Source organism: Trematomus bernacchii, unplaced genomic scaffold, assembly GCF_902827165.1.
Source record: "Trematomus bernacchii unplaced genomic scaffold, fTreBer1.1, whole genome shotgun sequence".
Classification (NCBI taxonomy): Eukaryota; Metazoa; Chordata; class Actinopteri; order Perciformes; family Nototheniidae; genus Trematomus; species Trematomus bernacchii.
Genome location: NW_022987973.1, coordinates 22,230,539 through 22,245,110, shown reverse-complemented (window position 1 = coordinate 22,245,110; position 14,572 = coordinate 22,230,539). Strand labels below are relative to the sequence as shown.

Genomic DNA, 14,572 nt, shown 5'->3' with positions numbered 1-14,572 from the left:
CAGCATGATGAAATCTGTATAAATGTTCTAGACCACAGCTCGGAGACATTTGTTTGTCCTGGACAACACAAAACAAATTGGTACATGTGTCAAATGGCTGCCCCCCACTGGATTTGACAAGCTGGTGGACAGTCGTTTACAAGAAAGTAGGAGAAAGTACTATTTGTAGTAGAAAATAGTGAACATTAACACATGCATTGCTTCAAGTTGACTGTTGAAGCTACAGTACATGTCCACCAAGTCTACTTAAACTTCATGATGCATTTAGCCAACAGACAAAGGAAGCATTATCTGTTTATGACACACATGAATGGCATATGTCATAAAGAGTCATTGTGGAGTTTGTTGGCGTATTTCAATGAGTACAATAATACTTAATACTACCTGTAATGGCCAGTAATAAAATGATCTGGGCAAGGTTCATTTTATGGTTCCGATTTTTCCAACAAGGCGTATTATTCTAGTGTAGAAAACATAGGGAGTGCTGAACTAGGTCATACAACTGCATTGGTGGTGATGTAGTTTAAAAAGGAGGTGCCTTTTTAGGGTAAATATTCTACTAAGAATTCAAAAACAGCGATTGTCCGATTTACTATAAATGAAAGTGTAAGCAGGGTGCGTACGGGTGCTGGAAATCCTTGAAAATGCTTGAAATTGTACGAGGTGTTTTCAAGGTTTGAAAAATGCTTGAATTTTGGGAATGGTGCTTGAATTTGGGATAAAGTGCTTGAAATTGTAAATGCTTTACTTCGCTTTTTAGATTAAAAGAAAATAAAGAAGTCGGAGCGCGCTTAATTGCTTCGCTTTTACATAAAACAGCTCCGCTCCGACCTTCCCGCGCAATGCGCGTGACCGGCAAGTGTTTTTGTTACGTGTGTGACCTGGGCATTCTGATGAGAGTGATAGATGACAGTATGCCAGGAGGTTGCCGTTTCAACGAGCGTTGGCTAGCAGAAGACAAATACAAGCCATGGCTAAGACGAGGGTCAAGCGAAGCCCAAGAGTAGCCTCCTGCAAAGTGTGCAACAATAACGATGCGAGAGTCTGCGCTGACGAGCCACACACCACACGAAAGGTACGCCATAGTATAGCATTTTAGATTAGGCTATCGTTGCATGTAAAATACATGACACTTTTCTCTGTGCGCGGCAAAACAAGCTCGCCAAAATGGCTTCACTAGTCTGGCAGTATTTTAAGTGTCCGAAAATGACAGTAAAATAGCGGTATGCAACGTGTGTGTGAAGCAGAAATCCTGCAGCTCCACCCGCTGTGACGGACCGGTGAGCGGAGCAAAACACACATTAAGAGTTAGACCTAACACACTTAGCTATTTTATCTACCTCTGGAACAAGCTAAACTAGTTATAAATATATTTATTCTTCACTGTCGGGTCTCTCATTACTGGATCAGTGAGCTGCAGGAGATACTGACGGGCTGTCAGGAGAGAGGGGGAGAGAGGAAAAGAGAGCGATATCGGTATCGGCCGATACTGATTCCGGCGATCGGCTCCAAAATTGGCGATCGGAGCATCCCTAATAATTGTATATGATATGTTTTATAATGATTGATCATGAAAGTGTTCTCAAAGCTGGTAAAGTTGCAGCTAGTTTGAATGACTTTGTATACTACAGAGTAGCTTGTGGATTTACTCCAGGTGGAACTAAAGTCTGATTTAACACTTGATTATATTTCACATCATTCATCCACATCTGTAAAGTAACTAAAGGTATTAAATACATGTAGTGGAGGAAAAGTACACCATTTACCTCTGACTTGTGTTTACTGCCAACCTAAAAGTACCTCAAAAATAGTAATCAATAATATATTGAAAAGTTATTTGGCTGATTGTTTTATATTGGCTCAGCCAGGTTATATGGGATGCCCAGTCTACGTACAGATGGGTCACACATTTTGAAATATTAAACTTAGTTTTCTTTTCTAACATTTTTAATTTTTCATCCTCATGTAGAATGCTATTATGAAACACACATTTGGTTGTTTATAGCATAAAGAACATCTGATTTAATGTGAGGTAGGGAAATAATCATTTGAGTATAAGTATGTGTATATAAATATGTAATTTACAACAGCTGTAAGATGCTTGAAAAGCTTGAAAATGCACCTTGAAAATGCTTGAAAACTGCTTGAATTTGACTTTGGAAAAGGTGTAAGAACCCTGTGTAAGGCAGTGGTTGGCCGTCTGAAAACCATCCAAGCACTTAGATTGTAAATTAAAAACGTAAAGAATACCCAAGTGGTTGGTTTATCAGTTTATCTAAAAAGTGTAAAGATTGAGACAATAATCAGTCTTTCCTACTGTGTTTTTTTTTCTTCTTCTCTGTAGACGAGTGGGGAGAAGGTTAGTCGGCTGAGTCTGGTAGACTTGGCTGGAAGTGAGCGAGCAGCAAAGACTGGAGCAGCCGGGGAGCGACTCAAGGAGGGCAGCAACATCAACAAGTACGGGAAAGCAACACTGACACACTCAACACACACTTACACACAAACCCATCATTGGGTGTTTTCCTTTTCAGGCTAAGACTCTAAACTCTAAATTGTCTTAAGATGTTTTCAACTTGGCTGTGTTACTTTCTTTAGCAAGACATTTCTTTTTAACCACAGAGTGTTGTCACGTGCCATTTTTTTCCATTTGCATTTATAGCTGGATGGTTAATGTGCAAATCTTCCTGGTTTTCGGTTACCCTTTTGTGAATTTGGTGCCTCTCTACAGCAACTTTCCTTATACTCCTTATACCTAAATCATAGTAAAACACTTGACAGAACATTAGGAGAATCTTTTTTTTTCCTTGCCACCTGATAACCACGGTAGAAAATCAAAAAGCAACGCATTTACCCGTAGTGTGTTTTTGTTTGTTTCTCAGGTCTCTGACCACGCTGGGTCTGGTGATTTCAGCGCTAGCCGAACAGGGAACAACGAAGAACAAAAACAAGTTTGTTCCTTACAGAGACTCTGTTCTGACATGGCTCCTGAAGGTACAGACACAATAAACGTGTTCACCAGAAAATAAGAAAAATATATTTCCTTTGTTTGACTATAGAGTGAATTTTCTTTTGTCCCTTTTTTTCCTTTCATGGTCACCTCTCTCCAGGACTGTCTGGGTGGCAACAGTCGCACAGCCATGGTTGCAACTGTGAGTCCAGCAGCAGACAACTACGATGAGACGCTCTCCACGCTGCGCTATGCAGACAGAGCAAAGAGCATTGTTAACCACGCTGTTGTCAACGAAGACCCCAATGCTCGCATCACCAGGGAACTCCGGGAGGAAGTAGATAAACTACGAGTGCAACTGACTCAGGCAGAGGTGGGATATCCTCGAAACGTTCAAAATCAACTTAAACAAATATCTGCCTATACCAGGGGTCACCAAACTTTTTTCGGATGAGAGCTACTTTCAAAAAATAAAACAAGTCGTGAGCTACTTTTACGTTTTTTGCAGTGTATATATTTAGCACATTTTAACATTATTATATGCTTACCTTTAACCTTTGTGTGCTGTTTGGGTCTGTGGGACCCGTTTTCAGTGTTTACTAAAAGAAAATGTATGCAATTTAATTATTTTAACCTGCTTTATTTGGGGGTGGACCTCACATCCTCTAGGGGGGTCCGGGGGCATACAACCCCGGGAAGATTTTTGACGGCTTGCGTTAAAAAATTATAATAAACATATTTGTAAAGTGAGGGGACTCAAACAGGATTTCGAAAAGTGGAAATTACGCCATGCGTACGTGTGCGTCAAGTGCAATAAATATATATGCAAGTTGCAACACACACACAGTAAAGCTCTGCCCCTCATGTGCTGTATAGGCTGGCACGACTAGGCTGTTCAATGGGGCTGATGTGTTGTGTAGATTCTGCCAGAAGGAAAGGTCACACTCCTTATGAAGTGTGCGGTGAGGTCCCGCTCCACATTGCTTTTCTTCCCGACTGCAACGCTGGTCCCGCAAATCAAGCAAGAACGTGATTGGTCGATATTCATTGTGGGGGTGGGGGGAGGAGGGGTGTTAGATAGATATAGAGTTGTAGTAAGTAGATAGAGTTCGCTATGATTGAGGTTTCGTTTATGCATAGGGTAGATTCTTTTAATTTCCTTTTTTGTTTTGTGTATTTTTTACATTTTGGATTTGCTTGGCGAGCTATTTTTAGAACATGCCCCGCGGGCGACTCACGTTGCCCCTGCGGGCGACTAAGTGCCCGCAGGGGCAACGTGTTGGCTACCCTTGGCCTATACTTACTCTGATCTGTTGTTTCATTCTCCAGTCTTTGAAGGCCCCAGATCTGAAAGACCGTCTGGAAGAGTCTGAAAAGTTGATTCAAGAGATGACCTACACCTGGGAGCAGAAGCTGAGAAAAACTGAGGAGATTGCACAGGTAAGACACAAGAGCTGGGAAAGTTATGATTATGAAACCAAACAGTTAACTTTGATTTTTATTCATTTTGTAAAACTACCCCGAGCAAGAGTTTTAGATATTGAATTATACACTGTGTGAATAGTATATCATATTTGTTTCTGTGTCTGTAGGAGCGTCAGAAGCAGCTGGAGAGTCTGGGTATTTCTCTCCAGTCATCAGGGATTAAAGTTGGAGATGATAAGAGTTATCTTGTCAACCTTAATGCCGATCCTGCCCTCAATGAACTGCTGGTGTACTATCTAAAGGTACACACACATGCATACATACACTCTCCAGACCATGCTTTACTATGCCTTGTAACTTATTCCAAATATTTACACTGAGTATTATCACAAAGATGGAGTTCAATGTCACTATCATGTAATCCATCTGCCGGTTTAAACATTGCTTTACACATGACCATTATTTGGACTTGGAGTTGTCATAGCTTACTGGCTGATCAGGAGTCAGCTATCTGAACAACAGTGGGCACTTTTGGAAAACAGTGATGTGTGTGTTGGGAAGCCAAGAATTATACTCATTTACCAAATTTAAAAGCACAAAATGTTTCCAAGAAAACGTGATCAAGGCGGCGTTTGGTGAACAAAATAGATTAAGTCAATATAAGAGATTCTGTAAATTCATTTCTAGCAAGAATTGATGCGCTTCACTCCAGAATACATAACATTTATTCAATTGTCCCACCATATATGCTAAAAATGGTTTACGATATCTTGAATGTCCTGTCTTAGGAACACACGAAGGTGGGCTCGGCAGACTCTCAGGACATCCAGCTGTGCGGCATGGGTATCCAGGCAGAGCACTGTGTCATCAACATTAATGCTGATGCTGCGGTCATCCTCAGCCCGTACCGCAACGCTAGGTAAGGGATGCACTGCACTGACAGTGGTTAAGAGTTCCTAATATGTCAAGAAATAGTTAAACCAGTTTTCTAACAGTAAATCTTAATGTCATGCTGTCTTCACTTTGTTATAGGACGTGTGTAAACGGTTCTCCAGTTACCAGTGCTCTGCAGCTTCACCATGGCGACCGAATCTTCTGGGGAAACAACCACTTCTTCAGGTAATTGTATACCCTCAAAATATTTGCATGTGTTTATTTATCTTTTTCATTATTCTATTGCTATTCATTTCAGTATTTCAACATATAATGTCATTTTATAAAGTTTGCAACTGCTATAAACACATACAGATTTTGACTGATTGACATCCAATGAATGTGCTCTGTACCAGCTTTATAGCATATATTACTTAATATCAGTGACAATTAAGATATAGCAAATGAACCAGCTCATTGTTAATTAACTGGATATCCTACCTCCAGGATCAACCTGCCTAAGCGGCGTGCTCGGGGAGCTGAGGATGAGGAGGGCGAGGGGGGCCTGATGAAGAACAGTGGCAGCAGTGAGCAGCTGGATACAGATGGTGACACAGGCAGCGAAGTGTCCAGTGAGGTCAGCTTCTCCTACGAGTTCGCTCAGACAGAGGTCATGATGAAAGCCCTGGGCAATAACGGTAAATAGTATTAGTCTGCATTGACAGAGTATTCATTAGTTAAGTCCCTGTCATGTTTTCTGACTTTTGTTTTGTTCCCTCAGATCCAATGCAAGCAGTCCTCCAATCTCTGGAGAGGCAGCATGAAGAGGAGAAGCAATCTGCTCTGGAGCGGCAGAGACAGATGTACGAGCAGGAGCTCCAGCAGCTCCGCAAGAAGCTGAACCCGGACCGTCTGTCGTCCGGCTCCTCTGGAGGACCGCCGTCTGGACAGCAGGCTCCAGGACAGCAGTCCCACTACCGCAGCCTGGAGAGACTGAGCATGGGAGGGATGAGTCACTCAACCAGCGCTCAGAGCAGACTGAGGCAGTGGAATGAGGACAGGTCAGAGTGAGACCACAAATATATTTACACTCCAAATAACAGACTTTATCTCCACCAGGCGTAAGCCTCTTATGTTGCATGTTAATGTCCCATCTGCCTTTTTTATACTGACTTATGACTCGATGATTTCACGTGGTTGTGGTAATTCAAAGCTTGAAAAACATTTGTACACTTCTTTTATACCGTCATTGACTGTTGACTCCTAAATCCTCTTAACAGGCCACAAGTGCTCAACAACTGCCTCAGTAGCAAAAGGCATTTAAGGCCATTATCCAGGCTAAGCCTTACCTTGTCTGTTGTAGGCCACATTTTGCCCTTTATTGTGTCTCAAAAACTGAAATCACAAACACATTTTGAACCTGAGCATTTGCAAATGAATTTGATACCCGAGCTTCTGATCCACTAAAGCTAAGCACAGATTGAGAGCAATACATCCCTGTTTGTGTTTCTGCTATGTTTACTGTAAGGGAGACAATTGAGTCAGTTTCAACTCTTTCTTTGTGAGATGAGAGGCAGAGACACCTGGTGGAGATCCACACTCTACTGAGTTACCTTTTTATAGTTCAAATCAGTTTTATGTTTATTAAGATATGAATGCAAACTAAACACTTGCTCCTTGTATTTCCTCCTCCTCACCTCTGTCCACCCTTCTCCCTCCCCCCCTTCAGGGAGGCGGTGTTGGTTAGGAGTCTGCGGCGGTTGAGGGAGCAGATCGTGAGAGCCAACCTCCTGGTTCAAGAAGCTTGTTTCATCTCTGATGAGCTGGAGCGACACACGGAGTACAGAGTCACTCTGCAGATCCCATCAGACAACCTCAACGCAAACCGCAAGGTCTCACACACACAAGCAGCTAGTCACTCATGCAAAGATACAATTCTTATGCACAGAAAATCCTCAATTATGTCCATGTGTGTCTCTGTGTGTGTATAGAGGGACGCTGTGCTCAGTGAACCAGCAATTCAAGTTCGACGCCGGTGTCGAGGGAAGCAGATCTGGAGTCTAGAGAAGATGGAGAACCGTCTGGTGGACATGAGAGAGCTGTACCAGGAGTGGCAAGACTACCAGCTCCATGACCAGGACAACCCTGTGAGTTGACTTGAGACGTATTCTTGGAAAGTCTTACAATAACCCTGCCAGGACAGCTATGGAATCATCAACGATGCACTATGCTGCTACAAACATGCAAACTAAACAAAGTTGTCCTGTGTTTTAAATCAATGTTCTTCTTTTATTCCAGGTGATGCGCTCATATTTCCGTCGGGCAGACCCGTTCTTTGACGAGCAGGAAAACCACAGTCTGATTGGCGTCGCAAACGTCTTCCTTTCCTGTCTCTTCTACGATGTGAAACTCAATTATGCTGTTCCCATCATTAACCAGAAGGGGGAGGTAGGCATCCAGAAACGTGTTGGTTATCATGTTCATTCTTACATCACTTATCCTGTAACGCCATCCTTTTGTCATGAAGTAGTACCATTAATGGATGGAAAATCTGAGCTTGGGACAAAATGTCTCTAGACTTGGTGTAATATGATGTAGTTTCTGTCAACAGCTACTTCGAGTAATACTTTTACATTTTTCTCTGCCATATCCATCTAGAGTTTTATTGAGATCAGAAGTCTTTTAAATCCTGCACAGTCATACATATCAGTGTCAAATGTCAAAGAATATTGACCATTTTGCTAGATTGCTATAAAAGCATGTAAGAAAATATTTAAAAGAATTGTCCAAGCTGGATGTTCACAATATAACTCCCAGTGGTGGATGAGACATCCACAGATACATTTTCTAGGTATGGTTCGGTTAAAATGTTTTTTTTTATTATATATTCCCCTCTCCTCTCCTGTGGTCAGGTTGCAGGGCGTCTTCATGTGGAGGTGGTGAGGGTCGGAGGGGGTTTAGAGGACAACATGGCTGGAGGCGATGAAACCGACAACAACCAAGACGCTGAAGTCCCAGATCGCAAACTGGTCTGCATGGTAAGAAAGACAGATCACCAGAGAGTTTTACATTATCGTTATTCCTACCTGCCTCTGTTAGCAGTTCAAAATCATTCCAGGACCTTTGTTTTATAGTGAGTTTTATAGTGAGTGGGTTCTAGAGGTCTAGGTTTAGATACACCTAGTGATCAGTCTTGCAATACAATCTGTATCATGAAGGTTTTGAAGGTTCAGCTTTTGCTAAAAAGTTTTAGAGAGGAGTTGTTTCAACCTTAAAATGTTTTTGAAGTTTGCATTTAAATGACTTGTCCTGTTTATCCTCCACAGCTTAAGATCCTGCAGGCCACTGGTCTTCCCCAGTACCTGTCCAACTTCGTCTTCTGTCAGTATTCCTTCTGGGACCAGCCTGAGCCCATCATCGTGGCTCCTGAAGTAGACCCCTCGTCTTCGTCGCCCAGCACAAAAGACCCGCACTGCATGGTGGTGTTTGACAGCTGCAAGGTAAAGCCAGGGAGGGAAGAGGTGTAGGGCAATCATTGTTGAAACTGACACATAGAAAGTTGGAAAGCAAATGTTTATATACAAATTGGTGAGGCTGAGCTAGTGGTATCATACTGATCTTTCTTTGTTCCGTAGGAGGTGGCAGTGTCAGTATCGGAAGATTTCATCGAATACCTGACTGAAGGAGCGGTCGCCATTGAGGTATACGGACACAGACAGGCCGACGCAGGAAGAAACCCCGCCCTGTGGGACCTCAGCATCATCCAGGCCAAGACACGCACACTACGAGACAGGTAGACCCACGCAGTCCTCTTTGTATTTCTCTTTTTTTCCATTACTTAAAAAAAACAAAAATTGTTGTCTTGCTGTGCTGACAATAATCATTTTTGTAGGTGGAGCGAGGTAACGCGTCGCCTCGAGCTGTGGATTCAAATCCTGGAGATAAACGAGAATGGAGAATTTGTCCCAGTGGAGGTTGTTCCTGCTAGAGATGTTCAGACCGGGGGAATCTTCCAGCTTCGTCAGGTAGGGAAAAGCCCCGACACACACAACCACAGCCAACCTGCTCACAGCATGTGGAACTAGCAAATATAACCAACCAACAGAAGCCAACATCTAAATATGTTCTAAACTTGTGTGTCCTCCAGGGTCAGTCGAGGCGAATCCAGGTGGACGTGCGTTCAGTTCAGGACTCGGGCACCATGCCGCTGATATCAGAAATCCTGCTTGCAGTGTCAGTTGGATGTGTGGAGATTAGAAACACCACAGCTAACCAGGAAGTGGATGAGATGGACAGTTATCAGGTAGATCAGTTTAACACAGCTCTGTTTACAGTCTTTGACAATAGGTGAACTGAGGCGGAAGATAATTAACTGACTGGTTTGTTGTTTAGGAGACAGACCTGGAACGCTTGCGACGGCAGTGGTTGTCCGCTCTCACCAAGAGGCAGGAATACCTCGACCAGCACCTGCAGAGCTTAGTCAGCCAAGCAGGTATGAGTACACCCCACACATGAGTCAGAGTTCCCGTTAGAATATTTTTTTGCCGGTCAACATGTCCGTTAAAGTTTAAATCTTCCGGACAAAATGAGAAAAGTGCCGGTCAAAGGTCTTCTTATTTATTGAGCTTTTAAACAAATTGATATGATTCGATATTAAACAAACTAATTCTAGTAGATTAACTACATTATTCAAACGTGTACAGTAACTTATAACACGGGAATAATAAACGGAGCGCTCTCTCTCCCTCTCCTGACAGCCCGTCAGTATCATGCAGCTCGCGGATCCAGTAATGAGTGACCCGACAGTAAAACTAAACATATCTATAACTAGTTTAGGTAGTTTGAGAGGTAATTAAAATAGCTACGTGATATTCTAACCTGAAGTGTGTGTTTTGTTCCGCTCACCGCTGCAGATGATCATGCAGAGCTGGGTGTCGACTTGTCAGCAGCAGCTGATCTCTTGCTCCGGTCAGATTAGACTTCACTCGCGTTTATGTCCATATCGATCAGATCTAGCTGGTTCTAGCTAATGATATGACTACCTGCTTATTAAAAGACACCTAAACAATAAGCGTCGCTATGCAACCGGGTGAGGCCGCAAAGTATAGCGCAGCATTATGCATTTGTTTACATGCCCACCGGAACCCCGAGGCATTACCAACAGATCAACGCACAATCAACCCATACAGGACACTCTTTCTCCACATTAAATGTTAGACATTAGAATTGACTATTCTTGTCTGTCACATAAGTGGCGCAACTGATGCGGTATTGTGCTAAAGGGAAATTATTTTGACCGGAGAGATTTAGATTTGCCGGTCTTCAGCATATTTTACCGGTCATAGTCCGGTAATTACCGGCTAACGGGAACTCTGACATGAGTATAAAAACATACATAATACATGCTAACACTGTTGTTCATGGTTCTGCTCTGTTAAAAAAGGCAGGAGAGCATATAACCCTCCATCACTGTAACATTTGATGTTAAATAAAGAGTGGGTAACCATAGTTGTTGCTTAGTTTAATACTTTCAAAATGACAAGATGAGGTTTTGGACTAATAATCTGAAATGTTTCTAGCAAATGTAAAAATATACACTTAAAGGGGACCTATCATGCAAAAATGCACTTTTGTACGTCTTTTATACATGAATATGTGTCTCCGGTGTGTCAGGGAACTCACCAAGTGTCAGAAAACACAACCCTCTCTCTTTTCCTCCATACCCAAATCTCTAAAAACGGGGCTGCAACGGATCTGAAATTGTTCTGACGTCAGAAACAGGGAGCTCCGCCTATATGGGCAACTCTCCACCTATCAGGGGAATGGGGGGTTGGGCCACGGCCGGCCATTGCCGTTCGAAAGCGCTGGAGACGCTGTAGTACATATGCCAGGCCTGTAAGTAGCGCTGTAGTCTGCCACAAAAGCAGCGAAGAAGACTTCTCACAGAATCAGCCCCCTGCAAAAACAGGGCTGGAAAAGAGCAAATAGAGTGAAATGAGGCATGGCTAAAATGCATGATCTGTTTGGTATTTTGAAAAGAAAACTTCACAGACATGTTTTATATAGGTATGGCCCTACAATATATTATTCAAATATAGCATGATAGGTCCACTTTAAGCTTGTGAAACTAGCAACTTCTATTTTGAGTCTCAAAATGTAGCTTTTTTTCTTCCCCTTACGGGTTGTGAAGCCCTTTTATTAATGCAACATCTTTTGCAAAGTCAAATGTAAAGTCTTCTTTACACTAAACATTTCCCACAGAAAACGTTTAATATGGATTACTAACTTATAAACAACCCTTAAAAAACTGTTCCATCAAAATAAAGTCACAACATTCACATTTAACAATCCGTAACACTCCCCTCTCTCAGGAAAGTTATGGTCTCTAGCTTGTAGGCATCTTCTGTAGCAAGGGTTAAATGTTTGAGGCATGTTGTGTGTTCAGAAAAGACAGAAGATGACATGGAGAGGGAGGCCCAGCTGCTGGAGTGGCGCTTGACTCTGACCGAGGAGAGAAACGCTGTCATGGTGCCCTTCCCTGGCAGCGGCATTCCTGGAGCTCCTGCTGAATGGTATGACACATGGCACGTTGAGTGTGCGCTTCTATCATTTCATATATTTAATATAATATTACCTTGTGATTGCCTCAACATCATTTCAATAAGGCTAGTATATTTGTTTAATATAGTGTCTACCATGTTTTTTCTTATAGGGTTCCTCTGCCGGGAATGGAGACTCATATTCCTGTCCTCTTCCTGAACCTGAAACGTAAGTCACCTCTAAATAGCCTACGCTAAATCACTGCTAAATAATATATGCTAATGCTGCTTAATAACGTATGCTAAGTCATCTCTAAATACATATGCCAAGTCAACGCTAAATTGCTTAGTCACATATCAAATATGCTAAGTCACCTCTTCGCATCATATGCTACGTGACTGCTAAATAAAATATGCTAGGTCATCTCTAAATAACACATGGTATGTCACCGCTTAATTCATAGCCCGTTTAATGTGTTCTTCAACTTGCTGGCTGATTTATAAAGTTTGTTATTGATTTCCCAGCTGATGACCTCAGCTCTCAGGACCAGTTTGAGGTTACTGAGGCTGGAGGCTGGGACGCCACTCTGAATGGAGAAGATGAGGACGACTTCTTTGACCTACAGATTGTCAAACACTACGACGGAGAGGTGAGGAATGACCCGCATGAGGAAGTCCATTTTTGAAATTGTGTATATTTATTAATATTTATATCAATATCTCTGTCAATTTCATATAACTCGCGCCTTCTTTTTTAGTTGCTGTGACCAGAGTTTCCGTTAGCCGGTAATTACCGGACTATGACCGGTAAAATATGCTGAAGACCGGCAAATCTAAATCTCTCCGTTCAAAATCATTTCCCCTTAGCGCAATACCGCATCAGTTGCGCCACTTATGTGACAGACAAGAAGAGTCAATACGCTACATGCACAGTCACTTCCTTTCTAATGTCTGACATTTAATGTGGAGAAAGAGATTTATCCTCCTGAAGGGGACATTTTGACCCCTCATGTAAACAAATGCTTAATGCTGCATAATGCTGCGCTATACTTTTGCCGCCACACCCCCGTTGCCAAGCAACGCTTATAGGTGTCCTTTGATACGCAGGCAGTCATATCATTAGCTAGAACTAGCTAGATCTGATCGATATGGACATAAACACGAGTGAAGTATAACAGGACGCGAGAGAGAGAGAGATCAGAGAGCAGATCAGCTGCTGCTGACGGAGACGCGCAGCTCTGCATGATCACAGCTCCGCCCGCTGTGACGGACCGGTGAGCGGAGCAAAACACACACCAAGTTAGACCTAACACACTTTGCTCGTTTATCTACCTCTGGAACAAGCTAAACTAGTTATAAATATGTTTATTCTTTACTGTCGGGTCACTCATTACTGGATCAGCGAGCTGCATGAGATACTGACGGGCTGTCAGGAGAGAGAGAGAGAGGGAGAGAGAGAGAGGGAAAGATTATTATTATTATTATTATTATTATTTATATAATTAGTTTGTTTAATATAGTGAATTTGTTTTAAAGCTCAATAAATAACAAAGAAGACCTTTGACCGGCACGTTTCTCATTTTGTCCGGAAGATTTAAACTTTAACGGACATGTTGACCGGCAAAAAAAATTCTAACGGAAACTCTGGCTGTGACTTCTTTACAGCGTTTATTTATTTGTTTGGTTAAATTTAACTACAGCATTGCATAATTTTAGAGTACCTAAAGAAAAGGACAATAAAGATTTGTTTCCCTTTAACCAATGACGTTTGTCGACCCTGCAGGTGAAAGCAGAGGCATCATGGGACTCTACGGTCCACGAGTGTCCGCAGCTCAGTCGTGGGGGGGGCGTGGCCGGAGCAGCGGGTCTACCTGACCATCCGGGTGGTGGTCCAGCTCAGCCACCCTGCCGACATGCAGCTGGTCCTGAGGAAGAGGATCTGCGTCAACGTGAACCCGGGCCGCCAGGGTTTTGCACACAACTTCCTGAGAAGGATGTCCACGCGCAGCACCATACCTGGCTGCGGGGTCACCTTCGAGGTGGTCTCCAACATCCCCGGGGTAAGGCCAGGGGAAACAAATTGTAATTTCATGCTTTGCTCAGCAACGGGATGAATGATTAAACACAATCTTTTTTTCGTCCCATCAGGACGCCCCTGGTTCAGAAGACAGGGAGATGCTGGCCAACCTCGCTGCCAGCGCACACACCAACCAGTCACCGGATGAAGAAGCTGCTATTGAGAAATACCTCCGCAGTGTCCTCAGCCTGGAGAACATCCTGACTCTGGACAGACTCAGACAGGTGGGTGGAGACACTGGGAAAATATAAAAAGTCTAAAACAGATAGAATTTAGATCTTTTGAATGACAGGAAGGTGTGCAGTTGGTTTTAACACACATAGAAGCTCAATAAGACGCAGGATATAAAATGTATCAAAGTTGTGATTTGTGTTTGTTTTTCCTGATTGAGTGCTTTCTAATATGTTGAAAATGTTCGGTTGCTGTTATAGGAGGTGGCAGTGAAGGAGCAACTGACTAGCAGAGGAAAAGGCAACAGACGGAGCATCAGTTCTCCTTCTGTCCACAGGGTAAAACACACACACAATGACATTAGACTGCACTCAATGATAATCCAATATAGAACAATATAATATGAATCATCTCTCTGTCCATCCGTCCTCAGCTGTCTGGAAGTAGACAAGACCTGTCCACATCTTGCCTGGAAGATAAGGTAACATACCTGTTCTGGTTCTTGTTGACTGTTCTTAAAGTAATGCGTTCAAATATGTT

The 14,572-nt window shown here is 42.7% G+C and overlaps 1 protein-coding gene across 1 annotated transcript in view; it reads left to right on the top strand.

The window, feature by feature from the left end:
- The window catches only part of kif13ba (kinesin family member 13Ba), a 54,479-nt gene that overhangs the window by 30,559 nt on the left and 9,348 nt on the right, over positions 1 to 14,572 (top strand). Inside the window, 26 exon segments of the mRNA XM_034116768.1 lie at positions 2,345 to 2,457; positions 2,880 to 2,991; positions 3,108 to 3,320; positions 4,277 to 4,387; positions 4,540 to 4,674; positions 5,161 to 5,291; positions 5,405 to 5,491; positions 5,753 to 5,943; positions 6,027 to 6,306; positions 6,975 to 7,137; positions 7,237 to 7,392; positions 7,544 to 7,693; positions 8,158 to 8,283; positions 8,572 to 8,745; positions 8,881 to 9,038; positions 9,138 to 9,270; positions 9,393 to 9,548; positions 9,638 to 9,737; positions 11,691 to 11,817; positions 11,958 to 12,013; positions 12,310 to 12,434; positions 13,568 to 13,639; positions 13,641 to 13,844; positions 13,933 to 14,085; positions 14,293 to 14,370; positions 14,466 to 14,513. Of these exon segments, the coding sequence (XP_033972659.1) occupies positions 2,345 to 2,457; positions 2,880 to 2,991; positions 3,108 to 3,320; positions 4,277 to 4,387; positions 4,540 to 4,674; positions 5,161 to 5,291; positions 5,405 to 5,491; positions 5,753 to 5,943; positions 6,027 to 6,306; positions 6,975 to 7,137; positions 7,237 to 7,392; positions 7,544 to 7,693; positions 8,158 to 8,283; positions 8,572 to 8,745; positions 8,881 to 9,038; positions 9,138 to 9,270; positions 9,393 to 9,548; positions 9,638 to 9,737; positions 11,691 to 11,817; positions 11,958 to 12,013; positions 12,310 to 12,434; positions 13,568 to 13,639; positions 13,641 to 13,844; positions 13,933 to 14,085; positions 14,293 to 14,370; positions 14,466 to 14,513 (3,552 nt within the window).